Below are 25,898 nucleotides of genomic sequence, written 5' to 3' on the forward strand. Positions count from 1 at the left end.
AACATTTATTATATTTCCATTATTGATGAATTTCAGCTGTTTTCGCTCACCACCAAACTCAACAGCTAGTCTCAAACTGTGTCACCCGCTGCAAGTCAGAGGCTCCAGGCTAGATGAACACATCTGAACTCTTCATCAGGTTTTGGCATGGAATAAAAAACACATATTTGCTTCCCTGCACCATCCATCATTAATCCAGTAATGCTACAGTGCAACGCTAAACCCGCAGAATCACTGACAAGCTATATTCTGGATTCCTTTAAACAGCAGATCCTGGACCCAGAGGACCCCACATATCAGTACCAGCTCAACACCCCGCTCCCTGTTAGCAGTCAGTTACCTGCACATAATACACACCTCCTGCTCTCTGCTCCAGCCTACTGTCCTGTTGAGGCTCACCTTCATCCCAGAACCTCACTTTAAGCATTAAATGCTGCCCCCGGTTCTGGCATGGATCATGTTTTATTCCAGAATCAGACATTTCCAGAGCTGATGGGGAGCAGCAGCAGAGGACAAGCTATAGAAGTTACAGACTGAGGAGGGGAGTTCTTACAGCCAGACTGTCTCCTCATTCAGTGGTGGCCTTTAGGCTGACTATGTGTGACTTCTTGCAAAACTGCTTTCACACCAGGATAGTCCGGAGAACTCGGGCGGTTTGATTGGATGGGGAATGCTGAAAAATATCACCCCTTCATTTGGTTTGGTTCACTTTCACACTGTACTTTTGAAAGTGGACCAGAAAGTGGCTTGTTTGGTCCGCACCAGAGTTCGGATGAGCTTTCACACCTGCCCAAACGAAGCTGACTATCTGAGGGAACAAACTCTGGTCCGTTTCCTCAGTGCTGGTGTGAAAGCGCCCTTACATTACACTACAGACACTGGCTTAGACAAACACATCCAGTACCCAATCAAATCTGAGAACCCGCCTCCTCATACACCACATAAAAGGAAAACTGTTAAGGTGTACTTCCTCTTTAAGCACCAGCACAAGATGATTTCCACAAATAACAGCTCTAACAGGTTTTTTTTTTTTTTTATGTTTTTAAGACATCAAATGAACTCTGATGCTAAACGTGCTGAGTCATAATATTCCATCGATGACGACACAGTGAGCAGAGTGTAAGAGGATCAGAACACATCTGAATCACTGTTTGATGATCGGGTCCATCACCAGTGTGAATACATGCATGGAGATGAAAGGTTCCATGTGGTATGAAGAGAAATATGGTTGTATTTATTAAAAATAACGTTGTGATCTATTTTATGCTACAACCTAACTACTGGGACCATGACAAGATTTTGTTTCACAAAAGTAACTGAAATATATGCATGAGAAAACATCCAAAGGCATGAAATGTGTGCATGGTGGAGACACACTGAGGGCATCCTCAGGGAGAGAGACCCATGACCAGCCTGTGAACAGAGGCAGGTGGAGAGTGAGGTGAATTACAAGAACTCCACTGGACAGGCAAAATGTGAAGACCCAGCACCACCTATCAGCAGGTGGTGTGCAGTTTGGGTGGGTGTCATTAAGGTCTATAGCAACTTTGATTCTTCTGATCGGCGTCATGTGTCTCCAATTCCGGAGGTGTCACCATGCTGCTTTGTTTTTCATGTTGCACACCTTTCCTTGACTCCTTCCACATTTCCTTCCTTCCCTGAGCTGAACTCTTCTCTGTGTTTTGGAGGCAGTTAGCCTCATCAGGATGGACTGAGCTGCTCAGCTCACACTTCACTATCAGCTCTCATTAATTTGCTTTGCTGCTTTGACTACAATCATATCAAATGAAGTGAATTTTAGCACACAATACAAACTACTGCTTCTACTTAGAGTCCATCTAGTCAGTCAGAGAGGCATGATACATGACAGGACAAAATGATGCTGTGTTTATATGGTCAGCTTTTTTCAATGTCTTGTAGTTTTCTGTTTTTGTCCTTTCACTTTTTAAGAAACTTTATTGAATATACAAATGTAAGTGCATGTGTTTATATATGTGTGTATGTTACTGTTAGATGTTATATTATTGAAATATAATTTACTGTGAAGATGAGTCCTATTGCTCATAAGGAGGACCAGACATGTAGACCAGACAGCATTCTATTAAAAGTGGTTTGGTCTTCATTTTGGTGGTGACATAACAGCTCCATGAAACTGTAGCTCAGACCAGAGTCATTTCACATCACCAATATTTTCTGAAATGTTTTTATTTTTTTCATTTTGACGACTTCATTATTTAAACTTCTTGGTATATTTTTGTAATTTACAAAATCACAAAATGTTATTAAAAATAAAATCTTACAGGTGAATACACACACACTGAGTTTATCTTGACTCCAATGCAACCTGTATGGCTCCCACTGGGGGGCATCAGAACCTCGCTTCACTGCTGGCAGCTGTGGGGATGTGGCTTACACACAGTTATTATTATGCTTACTATAGTTACTAGTGGTGGTACTAATAACAATAATATTTTATTTATTTATTCGCGTCCTCTGTCAGAACCAATGGGCTTGCAGCTGAGAGCCAAAGACAGGAAATCAAGAAGTATAAAGAGAAAAAAACTAAATTAGAATAAAAAAGGACAGATATTTTGCCCTCACATACAGGTGACTGCTCCTCAGAGCCACAAATAACACACAGTGTATCAGCACATTTGTATAATAATAATTGTATAATTCATCTTCCACCTCTTTCCCCTGTTAAAAGGGTTCTTTGTTTTTCCTCACTTGAAGCGAGGGTCTAAGGACAGAGGGTGTTATTCCTTTACACAAAAGTGAAGACCCTACAATATTCACCAACTATAGACTTATCTCCATTTTACACTCCATTTCAAAGATCCTGGAAAAACTACCCTACAAAAATATCTGGGACTGGATGAACAGGCTTTGCTATGGTTTTCTAGTTATTTAGACAATAGAAAACAGATTGTTGTTTTTAAAGGAGTGAATTCTCCTTCTCTTAACATAAAATGTGGTGTCCCCCAGGGATCTGTACTTGGGCCCTTGTTATTTCTTTTATATATTAATGATTTGCCAAATGTATCAGATCAGCTTTCTAAGATTTTATTTGCTGATGATACTAGTTTGTTTTTTTTCTCATAGAGATCCCAATGTAATTGTAAAAGTGGCCAATGAGGAACTGAACATTTTTTCCAACTGGTTTAAAATCAATAAATTGTCACTAAACATTAAGAAAACAAATTTCATTCTGTTTAGTCACAACCTTAAGAAACACACTAAGAACATAAGAGTCTTGATTGATAATGTTTCAATTACTAATGTTAAATCAACTTGTTTTCTTGGGGTGTCGATTGATGAAAACCTATCTTGGAAACCTCATATCTCTCTAATTACATCTAAAATTGCAAAAAAACATTGGAATTATCGAGAAAATCCGGCATCTTCTGAATACAAAAGTTTCCCTGAATCTATATTACTCTATGATTTATCCTTTTTTTAAGTTACTGCAACATTGCTTGGGCTAGTACCCATGAAACTAAACTGCAACCCGTTTTTAGGTTGCAAAAACGTGCAGTGAGAATCATGGCTCTTTCTCCTCCAAGAACCCATACTCTACCTTTGTTTCATAAATTTGGTATCCTTGATATTTATCAGATTAATTACCTTCAGATTGCTCAGTTTGTATATGGTTCTTTAAACAAAACACTTCCCTCCTTGTTTCACAATTTATTTTCTGCAAACAATCAATTTCATAACTTCTCAACTCGTAAAGCCTATCAGCTTTGGCCCCCACAATCGAGAACTGTTTCATCACAATTTAAGATTTCCTACAGAGGTTCCAAGATATGGAATTTACTTCCTCCTCACTTTCTTAAACTCTCTCAACCAGCTTTTAAAAAATCTGTGAAACTTATGTTGTGTAATCAAGAACTGAATGTTCTGTTTTAATCTTCATAACACCTTGATGTGTGTGTATGCCGGATCTAGGTGTTCAGCTGTGTTTTATTCTTGAAGATGTACTTAGTGTGTATGCCCTGTATAATACAGTAGCTTGCATTCTTATTCATGCTCTGTAATTGTTTCAGGAGGTTCTCTTGACAAGCCCCTTGAGGGTTTTTTCGGACCTCCTTGCATGTCCGCTGTGTATAATGTCCTTTTGCTGTTCGTTTGTTTTTGAGGGGTTTTTTTTCTCGTTTGTTTTATGTTTTATGAATATTGTAATTAACTATGTGCTAAATAAATCAAATCAAATCAAATCAGTCACTCCCTGTACAGACTGTAAAGCCCTCCGAGGCAAATGTACTTTGTGACTTTGGGCTAGACAAATAAAATTAGATTTGATTTGATTTGAACACGTTCATATTCATCAGTTTTCAACCTGTTTGAGTTTCTCTGTGGCTGTGAGGTCTAAGATGGAGGTTCTCAACCTGATGGTTGAGGACAGAATGAGGACCACAAGGTGGTTAAAAAGGGGAAAGTAAAGGAAGCTGAGACATTGACCACAGACCTTCACTTTGTCTGACTTTATTTTACAGAGCAGAATAAACACTGAAATGTATCCAGCAGCAAAAAAATCTCTAAATTCTTAAATTAAGAGAACATTTCTGCTCCATTATCAGCATTTTCTCAAGGTGTGTCAATAACCGACAATAACTTTTTTTTTCTGTTCCCTTTTTGGATAATTCCTGAAGTTATCTATGATTTTTCATATACCTGGTAAAAAAAAAAGCTGTCATAAAAAATGATAAACAAATGTTGTGTCATCCTTGAATATTTTTCAAATGTTTGAGGATGAATGCATGTGCAATAAAAGGGAGAGTGTCTGTTATATAACAAAAACATTCATTTTATTGAGGTTAGAGCGAATAGAAAAACAGATAATACAGTATTTTGATGAACATTAGTGCTGTTGTCAGTGAAAACACCATCTTGCTGACTCACCAGCAAGGCTCAAGTTAAAAAACTTAATTTACACTTTTTTCCCTGATGAAATATGTTGATGTAACTGAAGAAATCCATATTCAACCTCGAGAATTATTCTCACAGACTAACAGATTAAACACAGCAGCATGTGCCAAATCTTTAAACAATATACAACACACAAAGCCACGCTGTCTCCAGCAATGATCCCTCCAGCTGTCACAGTAAGAAAGTGAACTGTGAACAGTTAATATGCACTTCTATTTTCACATCACATTCAATTCAGCTCTCTGCAGCTTCAGCACCAACATCACAAAACTTTGTGTGAGGAAAAAGAAGGAGAGAGGAAGTATTAGAATACTCTGTACGGTCAAGCAGGACACAAACTGAACGGGAACTTACAGGACAGATTAAGATGAAGTGATGATGATGAAGGGATGATGAAGTGATCTTAATCATGAAGTGCTCTGATGCTAGCTAACTAGCCTGATTAGCTGATGTTAGCAGTGCACTGGTGGTCGATGTTTGGCTCATTTAACATGACAAATAGCAATAGTTCTAATAATTGACAAACAGTGTGATTGACAGATCATTTTCAGACTTTCATTTCATTATTAAAACAGCAAGTGATGATTTTCTATCTCACATCTTTCTAATTATTCTCAGAGCATACAGTGTTTGTATGTTTTAGTTTGTGTCATCACGTGTTGCTTTTAGTCTATTCATGTCAGATGTGTTGTGTAACAGAGGTCAACAGCCACCAGATGGCTCCAAAGTCACATTTTAAAATCCTTCACATAGCTGCTCCTCTCACTGTGACAGCAGGTCATCATCCACCTGCAGCTGGCTGAACCTCTGTGACGTCGCTGCAGCTGGCTGAACCTCTGTGACGTCACTGCAGGTCACTGAACATCTGTGACGTCACTGCAGGTCACTGAACATCTGTGACGTCACCGGTGAAGCAGCTTCCTCCGGCCGCTGACACGTGTCCACAGGCTGCGGGCTGTCTGGGCGATGGTCGCCCTCCGGGGCAGACGGAGGCTCCTCAGGGGCTCCCTGATGCACGCTAGCACACCAGACTCTGCTGGCCTCCCCAGGTATTCATGGGAAACATAGTTTATTCTTCTCAGCTGCTTGCTGTAGTAGTTCCTCAGGTTACACAGCTCCTCTATGGCAGTTTCAGAAATCATGGAGGCCTGTGAAGGCGAGCTGGGCACATTGTCGCCCCCTGGGGATGGGGAGGGAACAGCTGCTGCTGCTCTGTCAGCACGGGGTTTCCTCCTCACTCTCTGAGGGGTGGTGGATTTGCGTTTGGAACAAGGTTTAACTGGATGTGACGGTGTTTTCTGACCATCAATGTTATCTATCTTAATTTCAACATCAACCTCGATGGCATACTGAGGAGTGATGGAACTCTCCTCTTCATCTGTCAGCTGGTTCTTTGCTCTCTCTGTCCACCTTTCTGTCTGGCTGACTGGTTTCAGGTCTTGTTTTCTGGACAGGTTCCTCTGTTCTTTGCATAGTTTCTGTTTGGCTTGTGGGGGACAGCTGTCATCGAAGACAACGGGGTCAAAGGTCACATCGATCTCTTCATTGGCTTGAACTGTGGATGAGTCCTGGAACCATGAAAAGTGGTGTGAGCTTATGAAGAGAAACAATCAGTCATCAGAACATACACGACTGTTAGAGGAGTGTGTAACTAAAACTTGTACAGTCACAGATCAGCCTTCCTCTGCAGTCACTCAATAAACGAACCAGATTAGCATCAATGTGATGAAATGTTAGTGATAGTTAGTGCAGCATGCTCCTGAGCGTGGACACCAGGGATGAGGAGTGACAGGCTTGGGCGATCAGGTTAGTACTGTCAGGGTCAGCAGAGACTAAATGTCTGGTGTATCACAGGGCTGACACTGTTTATGCAAAAGAAATCTGTGGCAGATGAGCTGATCTTCATGAGATGTAAAACCAAATAAAGTCTTTAGGATCAGACATGGCAGAGATCATGCTCTCACCAGTTTCTTCTTCTTCACTAGAAATTGGTTCTTTTTAAAAGAGTCAGAGCCCTGTTTACACAAGAAGCCAATCTCAAGGCCAGATAAGAAATTGATGCTGCTCAGTCACATTTAGCACTTGAGCTTTTTTCCAGCAGCAGTGAGTTAGTCAGTGAGCGTACAGCACTCTGTGTGTCGCCCAAGCCTTGTGGTCAGAACAATGAGAGGATATCATGCTTATCATTTGTTTAGAAACCCTTCAGCATACAGCCTGTGTGATCAAATGTGAAGCATGAAGTGTGAGCATGGACAGTGCCATGGCAACAGAAGCAGTAAACAGAGTAAAGAATGATGGACTGTACTTTGTCAGCTTGTCCTCTGGACAGGGTGGGGGGTTAGGGGAGCTGTGTCTTGACTTTCTTGGACACAGGGGCGTCTCCAGCACTTTGAACTGATCTCTTTCCCTCTTTGGCTTTGCCCTGGCCACTCACAGCTTTTACCTGCAGGTCATTAACAACAGTCTTTACCTGAGAGGGCTCAAAGACCTGCATGGACTGGACGAAGGAACACTTGAGGAGAGGACATGGGACACTAGACATGGACATAAAGGACAGAATCCTCCATTCATTATGACAACAGTTGAGGATTCCAGAAGATCTCTGTGTTCTTCCAGGTTCTTTAGTCAATCTAGGACAGTTCTACCTGAGCAAAACTATCAACATCATTGTTGAATGTATTCAGCAGTTTTATTTCAGTCATGAACTGCTTGTACTGAGCAGAATTATAGTTAAGAATGAATTCATGACTTTAAGATTAAAGTTTTTGAAATGCCCAAAGCTTTTAACCACTTTTTATGTTCATCAGAATTCCATCCTGTGATCACTGTGACGACAAAAACACCAAATCCATTATAACTGAGACAACTTCAACTTACTGATAAAGACCGTGAGCAGTGGTTAAAAGTGCAGAGACAGAAGAAAATAGTAAGTAGACTTTGAGTGGAGTCAAACTATTGTTTAGAAGGTAGAGAGGGAATCCTGACATCTTGAAAAATGATTTTTAAATTCCTGTCAAATGACTTCAAGGTTAATTTCATTTGAGTTTGTGTATCATGACATATTAATACATGATACACAGTATATCACAGTATGCCAGTGTGTCAAAATGAAGCCACATAACGGTGAAATATCTGATGTAGAGCATTAGTGACTACAACTATCCAACCTATGATTTACTGTGTTAGTGTACTAATGTCATTATTAGCAGCTGTGAAGGTTATTTTGATTTTATCCTGTCATCAAATCAACATTTTACTTGTATAGCCCAAAGTCACAAAACACATTTTGCCTTGGAGGGATTTACAATCTGTACAGGGAGTGACACCCTCTGTCCTTAGACCCATCACTATAACCAGCTCTCACTGAGACTCAGTGATGATCATAATCACGATTATCAGTATGGTGTGAATTAAGACTTACCTAGATGGATTTTTAGAAACAATGTGTGAAAACATTTTTTAAAAAATGGAGGAAAGACACACGTCAGCCACACATTGGAAGGAGAAGAGGAAAACTGGTTAGAGAGACTTCACAAAGAGAACAGAGGATTGGAAGAGAATCACATTAGTACGCAAACACAGGAGAGCAAATGTTCAGTCAACTCGAAAGAGATGAGCTGCATTAACATCATGACAGATATGTTGTTTTTATAGTTTCTGGAGGCCAATATGTCAGCAATACATTTGATATGTTGATTATCAGAATGTTCTTACATTATAGTGTTAGTGTTTTACAGCTGCAGTATCAGTTGGACTAAGTAATGTAAGCACTGTGTGAGAAATTTTGGAAAAAACTTGGAAAATGGATTTTAATGTACATGAGTACACTTTGATTTGATTTTGACCAAAGGTGATCTTTCTAAAAACCTCCCTTAATTACAGTGACCACTTCAAACAGACAAACACTAAACACAGTGGTACATCTGTTTGACTGCTCTGTGCTCCTTCAGTTAGTGTTAACTCACCACAGCAGATCCAGTCCCCGTTGTCTCCATCTTCATACTGACTGTGTGCGTCTGGCTCTTGAGCAGAGGAGCTTTGCGGCCCAGCTTCACGTAGAAGTAGGTGGTGTACGGAGTGAAGCTGAAATCCTCTCTGAAGGCGACACAAAGGGGAGAATAACACACTTATGTCAGGCAGAGACTAAACTGTCCCAACACGTTTTCTGTTCTGTAGAAATGAGAGAAAAAAATTAGTCCTGGATATCTGGAGTCCAGTTTGATGCTCTGTGCAACACCATATCAACTATACACCAGCTGCCACCGTGTGCTTCAACAAGCCTGTCTACTGTCATAGTGAGGACGAATGAAGCCAACGCAAAAGTGAGAGAAAAAAATAAATTCTGTAATGTCCACTTGAGACAGGCTGCAGAAGTGAGTCAGTCTCCATAAGTCCCCATGTTCAAATGCCCAACTTCACAGCAGAAAGAAACATGTTTACAGCCTGGTACAAAAAACTGTTTTGGTCTCTATAGCTAATTTCCCCGTTCATGACAACTGTACTGAGGGTGAATGTTTACAGCGTGGACATTTTAACATTGGGCCTTATGGAGACTGACTCACTCCTGGAGCCAGCCCAGGATCCATGTCTCTGAAACAGTCCCCTCACCCCCACCACCGCACAACTCTGCTACGTGTGGCTGCAGCGCCTGATCCTGTCTGGATGCACGATTAAGTGGCGTTTTTGGCACTTCCACATTGGCTTCACTTCACAGCCACAGGATGCTGCTCGGACACAGTAAATAAAAAAATATATATTGCCATTTACAGATAAAAAGGATTAGTAACTACTTCGTAGCATAACATTTTTTTTGACATGAAATAGTAGATCAATGCAGGTTTTTCCAAAGATACTAAGCAAGCTTTGATTCAATTTATTGCAGCAGATCCAGTGATGCATGCACAACACCCTGCATCATGACTATGGTAAAAACTAAACATACAATATATCTTATCTGAAAAAAACAATGTCAAGTGAGAGTATGTTATCCCACTAATCTCTTAAACAGAAATGTGAAGCAGTCAGTAGAGTTACAGATGGTAACAGAGCGAACACAAACATGAAAACATTATGATACCTGAGATATTCCTGCAGCAGCAGCCGCACAACCACTGCTTCAGCCTGCAGCCGAGACAGCGTGGTGGTCTGGATCATCTTCCTGCGCTTGGCTGGGCCTTTCCCTATCCACGCCTCCACCAGCTTCAGAGGGGTTAGTTTCTCATCCATGGATGATGCCAGCTCCACGATCTGCACCACCTGCCTGGCATGCCCGGTGATATCCACCGTGGTGAAGTCTGGAGGTCATAACGTGAGATGACGATGGATTGTCACATCCCTGAAGAAAACTCGGCTCACACATGCGGCAAGTTTGATTCAAACACATCACATGCACAGAACGCACCTTTTACATGACGGCAAGTATCACACATCTGGTGGCATCCTTCATCATCCCACACTTCATCAAAGTGAACAGCCATGAGAGAGCGCCGACACCTTCACACAGAAAAGATTGGTACAAGCTGTAGTGCAAGTCTGTTTAATGTGTGTCCAACATGGTTGCTAGTTAAACAGTGTAGAATCTGGGTGCAAAGTATGACGGTGTATGGAGTCTCCTGATTAACAAATGTGTATATCTCCCATTCTCTCTAAAAGCCAGGTGTGCTTGTACCTGGCTCATTGCTATACACACGATGTGATCTGAATCATCTGGTCTGAAGAATGGCATGAAAATACTGCACTACTGACTTTAGACCAGGGGCCTCATGTACAAAGCTTGCGTACGGACAAAAAAGTGGCGTACGTCCTTTCCCACGCTCACGTTCAAATGTATCAAACGTGAAATGATCGTAGAAATGTGCGTGCCCCACACCAATTTTATAGCTGTCGTACGCACGTTTCTACAGCTATTGTTCCTTTGGCGACACTTAGAGGTGAAGCTGAGAAACTGTTAATAATGTGAAAACAAGTAGTCATCAGATTGATGTGCACATCAGAGACACACTTATGAACAATTAACACACCCACGTGTTTGCAATTATATAGGTGGATATAAAAGCATGCGTAATGTGATGAAGAAAATGATATTAACAATGGCAGCGTTAGCGTTGTTAGAGGACCTTGCAAACGTGAGCGATTTAAGGAACGCATGGATTTACTTGCAAACCATGATAATTGGCTCATAAGCCGATTTCGGTTACCAAGGCCAGTGTTACTGGAGTTGTGCGCAGAGCTGCGGCCGGCCCTAGAGCGCAACGGGGGCCGGCGAGTAGCTCGGGGTTGTGCTGACTACGCTGGGGTTCCTGGCAACAGGGGCATTCCAGCGGGAGCTGTTTATCTAAGTAGGAAACATTTTCATTCCATCAATGTTCAAATCATATGTGATGCGCGAATGCAGCTAACTAACATCGTGGCAAGGTGGCCTGGTTCAACGCACGACTCATTCATTATGACTAACAGCATTGCTGAGAACAGGCTGGAGGCTGGCACGGTGCGCGATGGGTGGCTTCTATTCGTTTAATTGTCCCGTATGTAACGCTGGATTACATACGAAACAATTAAACGAATAAACTCTTTACTTACCCAGAAGCCGTGCCAGTGTGCCAGTGCATATTTGGGCATGTGCGCATTCAAATATCATGTTTTTGGTTTTCTTTATTTTCTGCTGGTGAAATTAGAGCTGCAGAGCTTTCTAACAAGCCCCTGATTGTCTCCCTGTGTTCAGTATTCTTGTCAGTAAAAGCGGGCGTAAAATGTCAGCCGCAGCGCCACACCTGTCCACACCTGTGTGTGCGCTGCTCGGATCCCACGGCATTTCCAGCCTCACACACACGCTCCCACTCACGTCTTTTTTTTGGTCATATTTATCCCTGTTGACAGGGAACCAAACAGAATCTCCACTTCATTCACTAGAATCTTTAGCTTAGACTCTGTGAAATTCATTTTCTTTCCTTTGTTCATCGCGTTATCTGATCGGACAAAGAGGTGAATCTCAGGTCCGGGGCCTATTTAAATAGATTTGCATATGTAAATAGGGGCGTGGACAGGGAGGAGTTGCACGTGCGCTCAATTCCACGTTGATTGGCATGTACAAAAGAAACGTGCTTGGATCCATGCGAACGCACACTTTGATACATCTGAATATTTTTGTGCGTACGACAGTTTCCGGGTTCTGGCGTACGGCAAGTTTTAGTAGGAAATCCACGCAAGTATTCGTACATGAGGCCCCAGGTTTTTGTTGGTTGCTTTCTGCCGGTTTTAAGGTAGGGGTCTATCATCTATCGCACTGTGTGAAGTACCTGTCAATGTTCTGGCAGTAATCCACCATCTGCTTCAGCTTCTGCTGACCAACGTTCTCCATCACCACCATGGTGCTGATCCTGAAGATATCAGAGAAGCCAAAGTAGACGATGCAGTCTGCTTGACTGTCATCTCGACCTGAAGACACATTATGAAGTATGAAGTATATTTGTAAAGATTCTGTCGCTGTAGAAATGAGCAGTCTGTTCTGATGGTAGTCAAACTGTCTACCTGCACGTCCACTCTCTTGGTAGTAGTTCTCGATGGACTTGCTGATGGTGTGATGGATGACAAACCGGACGTCAGGTTTGTCGATGCCCATCCCGAACGCCACTGTGGCTACCACCACCTAGAGGATGACACCATGTACTGTAACATATTTTTAAAATATCTTACGCACAAGAGTCTAACAGAACTTTATTTATTTGGAAAATAATCTATCAGCAAACGTAGCTTACTTTTCACTAGAAAGATATTAGAAATGTAGATGTGGTGAGGATCTCCTACTTTATTTGGCCTGATCAATAAACAGAAAATATCTTATCAGAATTTCTCACATTTGTCTGGGATATTGAAATCTCTCTGTCAGGTGCATAGATTAACTTTATTTATTCAGTTCAATTCAGTTTTATTTATATAGCACCATATCATAACAAAGGTTATCTCATGACACTTTTCATACAGAGCAGGTCTAGACCGTACTCTTTAGAATATTATTTACAGAGACCAACAGTTTCACCATGAGCAAGCACTTGGTGACGGTGGTGAGAAAAAAAACTTCCTTTTAACAGGCAGAAACCTCGAGCAGACCCAAGCTCATTGGTGGACATCATCCACCACGACTGGTTGAGTTAAAGTTATCTGTACTCATCAAGACAAAGTTGTGGACAAATCTGAGGAACGTGCCTTATATGTGAACAGAATATTCTGTGAAAAGTGTTGCATTTAGTGTAAGGGCAAATATTTGCTGGTTTATCTATCTTTGTTTTTCAGCATTGTAAATTGGATTTTTTTTGTACTTTTCGTCAACAAAAAATAACTTTTAGGGGCATTCTTTACAATTTTGTCAACTTTGCAGAGGCTAAATGCTAAATTTGAGTAATCAAATAAGAACCTGAACCCCAATGGCCTTATTATTTTGATATGATAAATAAAATGTCAAAAAGTCAGAAAATACCAGCAGGTGTGTCACACTCAGGTACCTGAATTTTATTGGAGGTCCATTTTCGGTGAACACGAGATTTGTCGTCAGGGTCCATGTTGGCATGGTAGGGATAGGCCAGGATGTCTCTCTGCTGGAGTTCAGACGACAGTGACTCAGCATCCTTCTGAGAGAACACATACACGATGCCTGTGGAAGACACATGAGGAAATACTGACTGAGACTGCTTTTGCATGTGAATACATAAAGATTCACTCATCTATTCAGCCATATCTAAACGTCATATTAAAAGAGCTGAGCATAGAAGCCTGAATTTTATGGATCAGATTAAATTTTTCTTTTAGTCTAGTCAGTCATATTTGTTGCAGTACCTGACTGGTCCTTGTATCTGTTCTTGATCAGAGAGGCAATGTCATTTTTTGATGCATCGTCAGAACCTTTAATACGAACCTGAGGAACAAGCAGAGAGTTAGCCTTAGAATTGCATGATACCCACGGTATACACGGTACCCCGTGGTGCCAAATCATAACAGTTCCTACTATACTAGAGATTCTACACGACGGTACTACCGTGGATTACTATAGTACCGGTGCCAGTTTCCCTACATAGTGGCCGCCTCTGCTCTCCTCCCGTCTTCTTACTGTATGCTACTCCCTTGTAAACAAACCAACATGGCAACTACTGCAACCGAACTACACAGCTGCTGAATGATTGGCTGTTTGCCTGTTAGTGGTGATGTCCGGGGATATGATAGGCTGTTTCCGCACGCTGGGTCCGCCCGTCTGTTAGCTGATTGGCTGTTCCTGCCGGCAAGTACGAACTCCATGAAGACCGCTCCGCTTCCATAGAAACTCGCTTCAAAACAAACAACAAGCTAAAGTTCTGTCTCACCCAGACAACACACTCACCATGGTCAGTGGCACCATAGACATATATACACAGACATATATACATAGACATATATACATAGACGCCTCATTGAGCAGGTTGGTCCGTTGCTGCGTTACATTAATGTGTCCGCCATATTGGATGTGGAAGATCTGCCCCGTAAACTAATAAAAGGAAATGGACTGAACTTCATAAAGCACCTTTCTACAAAGTTCTTTAAGTTAATGCCTCTTATACGCCCATTCACACACACACACACACACACACACACACACACACTAATATATCTGGGAAACAAACAGGCACCAAAAACAATGTATGTAACTTTTAAAATGATTATTATAAATGTTTACGCCTTATGTTTAGGATATAAGTAAGCACCAAACCAACGTATGTATTTTTCTAATGCTGAGTGTTTACAGCTACACGGGGAGGCATTGATGAACATACATATCTATATAGCTATACAATTGCAATCTCTACGTGTGTGTGCGTGTAAGTTAAAAACCTTGGAAAAGAATACTCTTGCACAGCTTTTTCCATGTGTTGCCAGTTACTTTGCCACATCCGAAATGGCGTCGACGTACGATTCAGCACGTCTACGTCTATGACTGACAACACTATTTTTGCTCAAAAAACCAAACTCGTCGTTTCAAACTTGTTTCAGTCTAATTTTTACTTCACCAGTATTATGTTTATCATGCACCAAACATTAGTAATTAATATTAATATTATTAATATTAATAATATTAATATTAATATTTATAACTTGTACAAATACATTGCAGTTCACAAAAATAATAATAATAAAAAGGCTGCAGTATCGCGATAATACCCGGAACCGTGATACTTTGTCTGGTATAGTATCGTGGTTACTCGTTTTGGTATTGTGACAACTCTAGTTAGCCTGTGTGTGCAGAGCAGGTGGGAGCATGTGTTTGGTGGAGAGATATACAGGTGTGGGAGAGTGCGGTTGCTGTGGTTACCTCGTAGTAGAGGTTGGTGCGGTTGAAGGAAGCGGTGAGTGTGATTGGCTGTTTCACACACAGGATCTTCTCGCAGTCCTTGAGGACGCTGCTGGTTGCCGTGGCTGTGAGCCCGAGCAGCGGGACTTTAGGGAACTGCCTTTTCAGGATGCCCAGCAGTTTATAATCTGAACACAAACACACGTATCAATTTTGAAGAGAAACCTGGAATTTTGGTAGCTTTGGGAGACCGATACGTCCACCTCGCTGCTTCCTAGTGAAGGGGACCTCTCACCTGGTCTGAAGTCATGTCCCCATTGGCTGCAGCAGTGCACCTCATCCACAGCGATACGACTCAGCAGGTCTGCATTGTAGGCTTTCTCCAGGCGAGACATGAGCAGCTTGCTCTTGGCGATCTTCTCTGGAGTCACGTACACCAGCTTGAAAGGAGCTTTGGTATCTGTCATTCCAGCCATGACAGTCTTGGCATGCTCCTATTTAAAAAAAAGGAATACCAAAGCAATAGGTCAACTGTTTGAGGCAACCTTTCCATGCAGAGAAGCATGAGAAGAGATCAACAGATTAAATAAATCAAAGGTGAAATATATCAGCCAGTTGTTACCTTGCTACTGGATGCATTAAGCATGGCTGCTGACACGTTGATGGACTTTAGGTACATGATCTGGTCCTCCATCAGGGACACCAGAGGAGTGACGACCAATGTAAAACCTGACACACACAGACATGAGACATGATGACAGTTAGACCACACAAACAGAACTTATTAGATTAAAAAGAACTGCAGAGTGGTGTGTGAGCCAGCAGTACCCTTGGAGCAGACTGCAGGCAGCTGGTAGCAAAGGCTTTTCCCTCTTCCTGTGGGCATCACCAGGAACAGATCCCGGCCTGACATGGTCAGGTTGATGGCCCTCAGCTGCAGCGGTCGGAACTTGGAGAGATGGAATGAGTCCTTCAGGTGCTGTTCCAGTTCTTTGGACCATGGAAAATCTGCCAAACATCAAGAGAGTAACACACAAACTGAATTCAACCAGAGAAACAGACTTTTAGTTGAGGTTTTGTTCATAAGTATTGAAACTTTTTGATATCACATGTTCAACACAATGCGATCTCCATTAATTTAGCCTTCAATATTATTTAAAGTACTGAAGCTATTAAAAAAAAAAAAAAAACAGATCTCTAATCAGAAAGTGGCCATCCCTGATGAATTAACCAGTGGACGAGAGGCAAACAATCACCTCAGAGTGTCATGTAAACGTCTGCAGCGGAGGGGATTACACCCATGTAAGCTGATCTTTGCATAGATCTTTGCATAGATGTATATGTTGTCATGGGTTGAACCCCTCCAGGCCCTCACACAGAACACATATACAAAGCCTTCTATGGACACAAGTCCCTGTGTGTGTCTGCTACTTGACAACTACTTGGCTAAGGTGGTGAATATGTAGAGGAGAAGGGGTGAGCATGCACAGTAGGTCTGTGCTGGCATACAACCCAAGAGGGCAACTGTACCAGAAAAGGAAGTTAGAAAAGTTCATATAGAATAATTACTATGATACAAAAGGCAAAACAATCATCCGTATGTGAAAACTCATTGTGTGTGTGTGTGTATTAGTATTAGTAGTAGTACCGGTGTTGTCATAGCGCTGTAGCTCCTGCCTGCTCATTACTGGACCAGCTCCAGATGACTTAGAGGAAAACGAGGATGAGGAGGATGAAGAGGACGCCGGCTGTGCAGCGTCACAGGCCTCCTCCAGCTGCTGCAGCAGGGCGTTCTTACGTGTGGTCAGGTCGGCCTGCTTCTGCAGGAGATCTGCGATCTGCAGCTCCACCAACTCCAGCTCTGTCTCCACCGAGTCCAGCTCCGCCTGAACGTCTGAACGAGGACAACACGGCGGAAAGACCATTAGTGACAATGATTCCAGACTCGTATGCATGTTAACTTGAGTTTTGTTCACTTCTTAATGAATGAGAGTCACAATCCATCTGAGGGTGACTTCTTAGAATCTAGAACACATCTGTCTGTCTGTTCTAAGTCTATGCAAGTCATACAAACTATACATAACCCTGACGAGATAGGTGAGATGTTTAGAGTAACACGTGCAGCATTCTCTGTGGAGTGTGACCTGGGAGGAGGCTGACAGGTCTCACACCTGCACAGGTCCTAATCCTCCGAGGATCACAGCTCCACAGCTAATGATCTCACTCCTCCTGCTCTTTGGAGCTCCCTGGTGTGCCATTAGTCTGCAATCAAATCAACCTCCTCTCATCCCAACAGAGGAGCTTGTGACTGCATCTGGAAAGAAAGATACCTACCACTGGTCCTGCCAGCATCATCCATATTGACTGCTTCACTCAGAGATGATGTTCAGACCGCAGAGATGATGTGTGACAGGAGGATTCCCTGAAAGAGAGAAAAACACAAAGACGTCACAGAAACAGAGTCTACTTCACACCTGAACACTTATCTGACGTCACTGTTAGCGTAAACACAGCAAAGGGAACACAAGTTGCCACAAAGCTACCTCTTTTAGTAGTTACAAAGTAACGTTGAATTCCACTAACATGAAGCTACACAGCAGGTCTAACTTTGCCGTGACGCTGCACCTGCTCTCAGCCCGTTAATCAGCGGAACCCCGCGAGCCTCGAAGCGTCACGTTTTAGCGGCATCTCACTCTCCGTCACTGACGTACTTTCTACTCTAGTTAACTACTACGCTCTGCTGTGGGCTAAATTGGCTTTGACTGGCTGAGACAAGGCTTTGAAAAATAAAAATGACTAACCATTCAGCAGCTTCGCCCAGGACCCTTCCTCCGTGTTGCTGAATCCACTTGACGGTTGCTATAGCAGACCGGCACAAACACACATTGTTGCAAGGCCAGGGTAGCGCCTGTAGTGATGTGTCGATCGTGAACGAGACGGTTCAAAAAACTGGCTCCTGTCCGCAAGCCGTTAAGTGCTAAAAATGCAATGGAAACAATTGGTTACAGCAATTTATTTATATTATAAAATGTATTTTTTACTTTTGAATACTTCAGTACCAAGGATGTATTGCATAATTTAAGTGATATATGTACACATACACATAAAATGAAGAGCCGTCTCTTCTTGGTGAGCTGATTCAAACGATCTGGCTCACTAAAATTAACCGAACTTCCCATCACTAAAACGCAGACGCAAGGCCAAGGTAGAGAGAGTGAAATATTGTAACCCTGAGTTTATCCTGCCAGGCTGCCAACAAATTCCGCCTCTTATTGCAGGATGGACACACCTTACGAGCCAACCACGGCTCGTTTTTTAAAAAGTATTTCATGAATAAAACTTACATTATCTATGTTCAATGCATAACCTGAGACGTTTTATTCAAAGCAAACATATTTCAGTCCACATCAGCGCTGCCTGACAGAGTAACGTCAGGGCAAAACACCCAACAGGTAAACGTGTGATGCATTCAAGAAACGCTCAGTGACCAAACTTTCGAGAGTTTAAATGTTTCCCCGAACTATTAAATGCTTAAAATATGTAGTCATGTATGCATGCGCCAAACCAGCAGAGCAGATACACCACGTATGCGCTATATAGCAGCTGCTAAAGTTATTAATTTGAACAGTAGGGTTTGGGTGGGCGGAGCTGCTGGTTCCGTTGTGTTTCCCGCACTTCGCAGCTGTAAATAACGATGCTGAAGTCGCCACGTTGAATACGACACGGCGCTGTTCCGGAAGATGACAGCGCAAGAAGGTGTGTTTCCGGAAGACGTGGCTGTTGCTGCAGTGGCAGCTGTCATCAGAGTCTCCACACAGGACTTCTTCCACTGCTTCTTCTCTCAGATTTACTGTTTCTAGTTCATCTTCGCTCGGTCGTTCGGCGTCAAGATGATTTCCCTGACGGACTCCCAAAGTAAGTCCCGTAAACCGTTTGTAGTCCAGCACACCTCTGGACTACAAACCAGCTGACCGGCTTCATCTGCAGCAGCTGGCTAACTGTGGGCCAGAGAGCTAACAGTTAACCTCCAGTACTGTAGTAACTATTAAAGTATTAAAGTAACTGTAATGTAAAGGTAGACTTCTGTGTTTGAGCTCCTGTGGAGGCTGCAGCGACATGAACGTGACTCCTTCCACACACTGACGCTCATTTAAATGACTTGTTGTTAAATGTGTGTTAATGGGCCACAGTGAAACATTCTACCATCACCTGTCTGTCTCTGTAGCACCTGTCTGTCTCTGTAGCACCTGTCTGTCTTCATGTTTTCATGACTTGTCACTCAAACTCAACTCTTCGCTGTTGAAGGGACAGATACAGGAAATCTTTACTGCCACATTCCGTCACATTGTATAACAACAGCTAGGTCCATTTACAGTCACTTCACATTTCTCCTTACTCTGCCAATTTGCTGTATATACTGTACCTCTGTACAATATATTTTATTTACTATTGCTATTTTGATATTTTATTATGTATAGTTTGCTCTTATATATTTTATTCTTATGTTGTTTATGTTGTTATGTGTCTATCTATCTATCTATCTATCTAAAACAATGCAAGTCGTTCACAGATCAACATTTAGGTCAGGGTTCAACTGTGGCCAATCACATCTCAGCGGAGAGCATATCTATGTAGCATGTGTACGTAGATATGTAGCCATGTTCCAACTCTGTTAACCCTTCTGTGATGTGTGATGTGTGTGTGTCCGTCCTGCAGAGATCGGAATGGGATTGACAGGCTTCGGCGTGTTCTTCCTCTTCTTCGGAATGATCCTGTTCTTTGACAAAGCTCTCCTGGCTATTGGAAACGTGAGTGTTTCTGCTTCATCCACCTCCCTCGTGTTATCTGTGACGCTGAGAAACACACAGGTGCAGCGTTCTTTCCTCCACATCAGCTGCTGCTGACACTGATGTGCTTGTAATGTTTTTTTTTATCTGTCAACACATCTGACCATGAGAAGTATCATAAAAGACAAACTAGAACATTTGGCCAATAAAGTCAGTTCAGACAGACAGGGAGAATAAAGCTCTGTCTCTGTGAGAAATGAAGGAGAGCTGTAGATTTGACCCGTCCATGCGACGGAAACTAATATGTCATCCAACTCCACATCCTCAGTTTGTAATGCAGACTGTGTGCTCATGTCTAATGATATCACTATGATGTCATGGAGCCACAGAACAAATGACTTGACAACTGTGTGCACAGCTAGTAGGTAAACAGATGCAGGTCTGAGTTTTCCTTTGACTTTTTCTAACTAATAATACATAGAAGCTATATACTACATAATATTACATAATAATAAATAAAAGTTGTGTCATCTTGCCAAATGTGATCTGTAAAATGCTTTGAAAACAAAATGTATTTTTAAAATCTGAAGAACACTAAGAGCACACACTTATATACCAATGAGTTTTCTGTGTTGGCTTTGAGTTGTTCCTGATTAGTTTGGTCTACAGACTTTGCTGTTTAAGTTTCAGTCTGATCTCTCTCCTCCATTCTCTCTTCGCTTCGCTTCATTTTAAATGACTCCAGCTACACATCTGTCATTTACACACACGTGTCTGTAGACCTACTTTCCACTCTCTAATATTGACCACCCTCATTTTTTGCTGTAGATCCTGTTTGTTGCTGGACTCGCCTTCGTCATTGGGCTGGAGAGGACCTTCCGCTTCTTCTTCCAGAAGCACAAGATGAAGGCCACCAGTTTCTTCCTTGGAGGTGTGTTTGTGGTGCTGATTGGCTGGCCCATCATCGGAGTCGTGCTGGAGATCTACGGCTTTTTCCTCTTGTTCAGGTAAGAGTTCAAAAACAGGGGCTCAGGCTGAGAAACAGAGACGGCAGACGAGAGAGATACTGTCTATTTTGATAACCATTCGTGTTCATTACATGACCTTCTACTACGAGCTGAGAGAAGCAGAAAACAGGTATTATGTTATGATGTTTGCAATATTCATTATTAAAGGTAGGTCAAAGATAAAGTACTCTCTGCTCGTGGTGCTGTTTGGAGTGGACAGTCTGCTGTTTTATGGTCAGGACAGATTTTTTTACAGTGAAAACTTTAGCTACACCAGCACAAGCGCACACATGTAATTAACTCCGTAACATTATCTAACCCGTGATGAAGTGTTTGCCACCATTTTCATCCTCTCGTTCTTTTACTGCCCTTTGGGGAAATAAAATAAAATCATAAACTGCAGCTTTACGGCACGGTGCCACCACACACCTTCACAGCATTTGTTTCTCCCAAAACGGTGCACAGTCATTCTGAAGACAGGAAATTGTCTTTTGGCTGCCGTCATTTACCATGTTTGTATCGAAAAACAGGATGTTAGGCTGGGACTTGACTTAAACTGGGTCCCAGAGGATCTCTTCTCTAAAGTGAACAGATCTGCATCAAATGTGTCATAACAGGTCATCATAATACCATCAATAATAATATCAATAATACCTTGCACTGCAATACTTGCACAATACAGTTGTTTGCACAACCTGGACACTTGCACCATGTCACTACCTCAAGATGGTGTTATACTGTTGTTGTTGTTGTTGTTGTTGTTGTTGTTCTATTTATTGTATATACTTGTTTTTCTTAAATTTAAATTTGCCTTTACTTTTTATATTTTATATTCTATATATATATATTTTTTGTTTTTCTTTTTTTTAAATAATATTTTATATTGGGCTGCTCCGGGACCAGGGGAAACCAATTTCGTTTCATCCCATGAAAACGAATCCCATGCTGCAATGACAATAAAAACTCCTTGAATCTTTGAATCGTGTCCCATCTCAGAAGTGTTTAGATTTTAGCATGTGTCCATGTTAACTGTCTTTGTCTCTATTAGGACTAATGTCTCTTTCTGTGTCCCTGTCTCTCCCCTTCCTTGCTCTCTCTGTCACTCTCATCACGTGCAGGGGTTTCTTCCCAGTCGTCGTTGGCTTTATCAGAAGAATACCTGTCCTCGGCTCCATCCTCAACCTGCCCTTCATCAGTGCAGTAAGTAATGAGCACCATCACCACAGCAACCGTGCAGCTAGGCTTTGTTTACATGCAGCATGGCTCTTTCTCCTGTTTATTAATCACTGTGTTCAAACACCATACCAACATCAGATTAACCAGAGTGCCCCGAACAAATGACAGCTGAGCTCCTGCACATTACATTCGACTGAATAAAACAACGCTTTCAGTTTGCCTGGTTTAGTAATCCACTTGGAGACTGCCTGTGAACATGGATGAACTCAAAGTCTGAGCACACACGTCAGGAATGTCAGTTTGAGAAATGAAGACGCGTGACGTCTCCATTGGGGACGCTTACTGTTAAATCTAGAACTACAAGTTAGCAGACAGTTAGCTTTGAGGCTAATGAACATGCATCTACCATGCTGTGTGAGCGGAGCTTGTTTTGAGGTGAATGTCTCTCTGTCTTTGTTTTGTTTTTATTGAAGCCTTCGTAAGGCTCTGAGGACAATCAGCAGTCGTGGTCAGTCACTGCCGATTTTCCTTTGCATGCTAACATATTTAACACTCTTCACAATGTTCAGAAAACATTTGTCTCATGATAGAAGGGAAAGCATACTGTATGTATTTTTGTAATCTTTTTTTATTTAATCATTTTTTATCTTAATTTGACTTTAAAGGCACACACTGCAGGTAGATATGGTGATTTGTGAACTGGCCAATTTTGAGAAGTTAGAATATTTTTCATCTATAACATTATAGCATTTGCTCAATTATGCGAAATCAGATTCAAATCAACTATCAAGTTAATCTGACCCTGTTTGAGCTGCTGGAAGCTCGATGACATAGTGACTACTAGCAGGGATAGTTGTGATCTACTGTCACTAGAAAGCTAACTTTTAACATGCAAGCTCACTGGTAACAAGCTGGTGGTAATCTGTCACAATATCTTACTAAGCTAATGCCTGCTAACTGCTCGGTACAGTATCTAACCAGGCAAACATTTAGAATAGTTTCACAGTGTTCCAGTAGTACCATGAACTATTCTCACAATTAACAGTCGATCACTTCTCTTTATGAAGCACTCTATATTCAGACTGGGAGGCTCTTAAGCAGGAGTACAAGCTGTAAACATCTATCACACAACATAAGACGTATTTCTGCCAAGTCTGTTGAGGATGTAGAATGAAGAGGACAGAGCTTTTTCAAAATAAAAGCACATGAAACAGTCAGGGTTGTTATAATGTTGAGATATTATTGTAATAACGTCTCCCAGGAACACACCCTGTGACAAAACGGGAAATTTTAAATCTCCATTCAGAGATAATTAGTGATAAAACAGTTTTTAACTCGTGCACATCCACATTTTTTAATCACATCAAAACAAGCCAAAACAAATGACAGGAAGTCGTTCCGTTTGTCTTGTTCTCCTGTGGTGTGTCCCCTTACGTCATGCATGCTCTCCATCATAAAATGCTTCAGGATAGCAGGCAAACGGTGCAGCCCAAGCATCGGTTTAATTCACACTAACACGCCGCTATGACAGCTCTCAGGTCTGTGTCAGATCACGCTTTATACACGAGAGAAGCTGAGAGTCAAGCAGACATCACTTAACACACTTTCTTTCTTTCTTTTCTTTCAGTACGTGGACAAAGTGGGCGAGAGCAACACCATGGTATAACAGTGACTTTTTGTACCCAGAGAAGGCTGTTTGACTACAGCAGGTTTTATAACAACACATTGTCCCATCGGGCTGATCAGCAGTTAAGGTTATACATTCAGATCCCTCCCCCCTCCAGCAGGCAAAGACTGCTTTCTGTCTGTCTATAATTTCACTGGTCAGTGCTACCAATCAAAGGTTCATCAGAGCGTTGCCCCACCAGTCTGTTACTAAAGGGTGGAGTTACTAAGGTCACTACAATAAATATTTCAAATGCTATTGATCCCATCGCTGTTGAGTGCATCTGGCATGAAAATGGAGGATGGAAGACTCCCTTAAAGCAGCATTGACTCTGTCTGCGTGACTTTCTCCCTCTGTGGAACAGACAGACAAAAGTACCAACTGTCAACGAGGATGAGAAGTGGACTGACAGCTTGCCATATTTCCACATTTCTGTGCCTGTGCTTTAACTTTATTTGGACGAAAGCTTTAAAGTCCACTTTTTGTCTCTTTGCAGTTTCTGTGTTTCTCTTCGTCTTGCAACTGTTTGGATACCAAGTGTGGCTATTGTAATATTCCTTTTGTTCCATGTGATTTCTTTTTACGGTTGGCTAATGAGTAATTCAGTAAATTATTTTTAAAAAGATCAGTGCTTCACTTGTAAAGTGAGGTGCTATGGGATCATACTACCATAATATTATTGTTTCTACTACTATTGGAGTCTGATCATGCCAGGAAGTGGCAGGCTTCAACACCTAAATCACTAGAACGCAGGGGTGGTGAAGTTCATGCAGGTGGTGCTGGAAGCTTGATTATTTAGTGTCTACTCACAAGACTAGCTAGCAAATCCACTGTAGCTGGTGAGCTAACGCGCTAGCCAGCCAGAAACATGCTGGTGCAAGTTTGTCACAAAAGTTCTCCAAGCTAACTGTCAGTAAAAAGCTAGTTAGCTCAGCCATTAACTGGAAAATACTGTAGGTTTGTTTCCATATCTCCACACCATAAACACTTTGCACTCCAGCACAGCAGCATTAAATGACACAGCTAACAGGCTATGATAGCTTCCTCTGATTTGGACTGTCCAGCTCCCCGTGTCCCCTCAGACGTCAGCTTTGTTAAGCCGCTCGCTGCCGTGTAAAAGTTGACCAAAGTTGAACTTTTCAAATACTGGCGTGACCAGGTCTACCTTGCTGTTTTCCAAAGTATATAATGATTTTTTTTGGACTTCCTATCTTCCTATCTGAGCAGCTGCTTAGAGCTCGCGTGTCACAGTTACGTGGTTAAGTAGCAAGATGCAACAAAATGTTTCTCATAAAGGAAGTTACACATAACGAGGATATGTGTTCATCGGAATGGATTACATGAGAAGGAAGGTTTCTCTGGAGGTTGATTTACATAGCACACTGAAATGAAGTGAAACCAGGGGCTGCCAGGAAGGTAGAACATTAGTCTAAGAATGTGTAGTATACTTTGGAAAATGCTCAGTGCTGTAAGGGTCTTCAAGCCAAAACTGCAAAACTAAGACCCAAGTTGTCATAAACTTAGTCTATACCGGACTAAAACATGCAGAACACTGGTATGGTCAGAAAATCAGTTATTTCAACAGCCAATAAAGTGTTTGTGTTAACAAATTAACTCTTTTCAAACCATAGAACTTTACTCCACTCTACCCTGCAAACCCCTTCAGACTCTAAACTGTGAAGCTGTTGCAGCTTTACATGTTTGTGGATGTGCACACAGTTTTATCAGATCATACCAACACAGAGAATCTCTCTCCTCATTCGTTTGTTCATCCAGTGTCCTTGAACTCTTTGAGTTTTTAAATGTTCTAGTTGTCCTGTTTTCTTCTTTCTTCTTTTTTTTTTTTGATAAATAAAAGACAGACACTTATTCCTGATGCAACTACAACCCAGGACATGAATTCTTCACCTGTGGGTCTTTTTGTTCAGAGCATCCAGAAACCTGAAGTTACCTGTGAAATGACAATGTTTTCTTGTATGGCACTTTTGTAAATATACTATGGAAGTCAGCTTTGTATCTGC

At 41.8% G+C, this 25,898-nt stretch overlaps 2 protein-coding genes across 4 annotated transcripts; one reads left to right on the forward strand and one right to left on the reverse strand.

The window, feature by feature from the left end:
- Positions 1–4,788: 4,788 nt before the first annotated feature.
- recql (RecQ helicase-like) lies at positions 4,789–18,202 on the reverse strand. 2 transcript variants are annotated; one of them, XM_019272981.2, is made up of 16 exons: positions 18,043–18,202; positions 17,576–17,663; positions 16,890–17,135; positions 16,070–16,249; positions 15,864–15,970; positions 15,537–15,735; positions 15,263–15,429; positions 13,759–13,837; positions 13,428–13,576; positions 12,457–12,574; positions 12,225–12,363; positions 10,331–10,422; positions 10,007–10,223; positions 8,895–9,024; positions 7,235–7,372; positions 4,789–6,497 (listed from the first exon to the last, which is right to left on the reverse strand). In XM_019272981.2, the coding sequence occupies exons 2-15, from the start codon at positions 17,598–17,600 to the stop codon at positions 7,268–7,270; spliced, it is 1,953 nt and encodes a 650-aa protein (XP_019128526.1). In that variant the 5' UTR covers positions 17,601–17,663; positions 18,043–18,202; the 3' UTR covers positions 4,789–6,497; positions 7,235–7,267. The 2 variants fall into 2 exon arrangements, with proteins under 2 accessions (XP_019128526.1, XP_027128183.1); XM_027272382.1 differs by lacking the exon at positions 18,043–18,202 and adding an exon at positions 17,785–17,941.
- A 745-nt stretch (positions 18,203–18,947) lies between these two features.
- golt1ba (golgi transport 1Ba) lies at positions 18,948–25,898 on the forward strand. 2 transcript variants are annotated; one of them, XM_010741750.3, is made up of 6 exons: positions 18,948–19,156; positions 19,958–20,049; positions 20,857–21,035; positions 22,154–22,235; positions 22,685–22,719; positions 23,839–25,898. In XM_010741750.3, exons 1-5 carry the CDS (start codon positions 19,132–19,134, stop codon positions 22,691–22,693), a joined length of 387 nt encoding a protein of 128 aa, XP_010740052.1. In that variant the 5' UTR covers positions 18,948–19,131; the 3' UTR covers positions 22,694–22,719; positions 23,839–25,898. The 2 variants fall into 2 exon arrangements, with proteins under 2 accessions (XP_010740052.1, XP_010740051.1); XM_010741749.3 differs by lacking the exon at positions 22,685–22,719 and having other exon boundaries at positions 18,952–19,156.

Source organism: Larimichthys crocea, chromosome XX (genome assembly GCF_000972845.2).
Source record: "Larimichthys crocea isolate SSNF chromosome XX, L_crocea_2.0, whole genome shotgun sequence".
NCBI classification, from domain to species: domain Eukaryota; kingdom Metazoa; phylum Chordata; class Actinopteri; family Sciaenidae; genus Larimichthys; species Larimichthys crocea.

Coding starts and splice junctions, on each gene's coding strand:
- recql (XM_019272981.2), bottom strand. CDS start 17,600: ATGGATGATGCTGGCAGGACCAGTG. Junction 16,250..16,889: donor ACAGCGCTATGACAACACCG/GTACTACTACTA, acceptor GATGTTTGGCAG/ATTTTCCATGGTCCAAAGAA. Junction 15,430..15,536: donor GGGACATGACTTCAGACCAG/GTGAGAGGTCCC, acceptor GTTTGTGTTCAG/ATTATAAACTGCTGGGCATC.
- golt1ba (XM_010741749.3), top strand. CDS start 19,132: ATGATTTCCCTGACGGACTCCCAAA. Junction 21,036..22,153: donor GGCTTTTTCCTCTTGTTCAG/GTAAGAGTTCAA, acceptor CATCACGTGCAG/GGGTTTCTTCCCAGTCGTCG. Junction 22,236..23,838: donor ACCTGCCCTTCATCAGTGCA/GTAAGTAATGAG, acceptor CTTTTCTTTCAG/TACGTGGACAAAGTGGGCGA.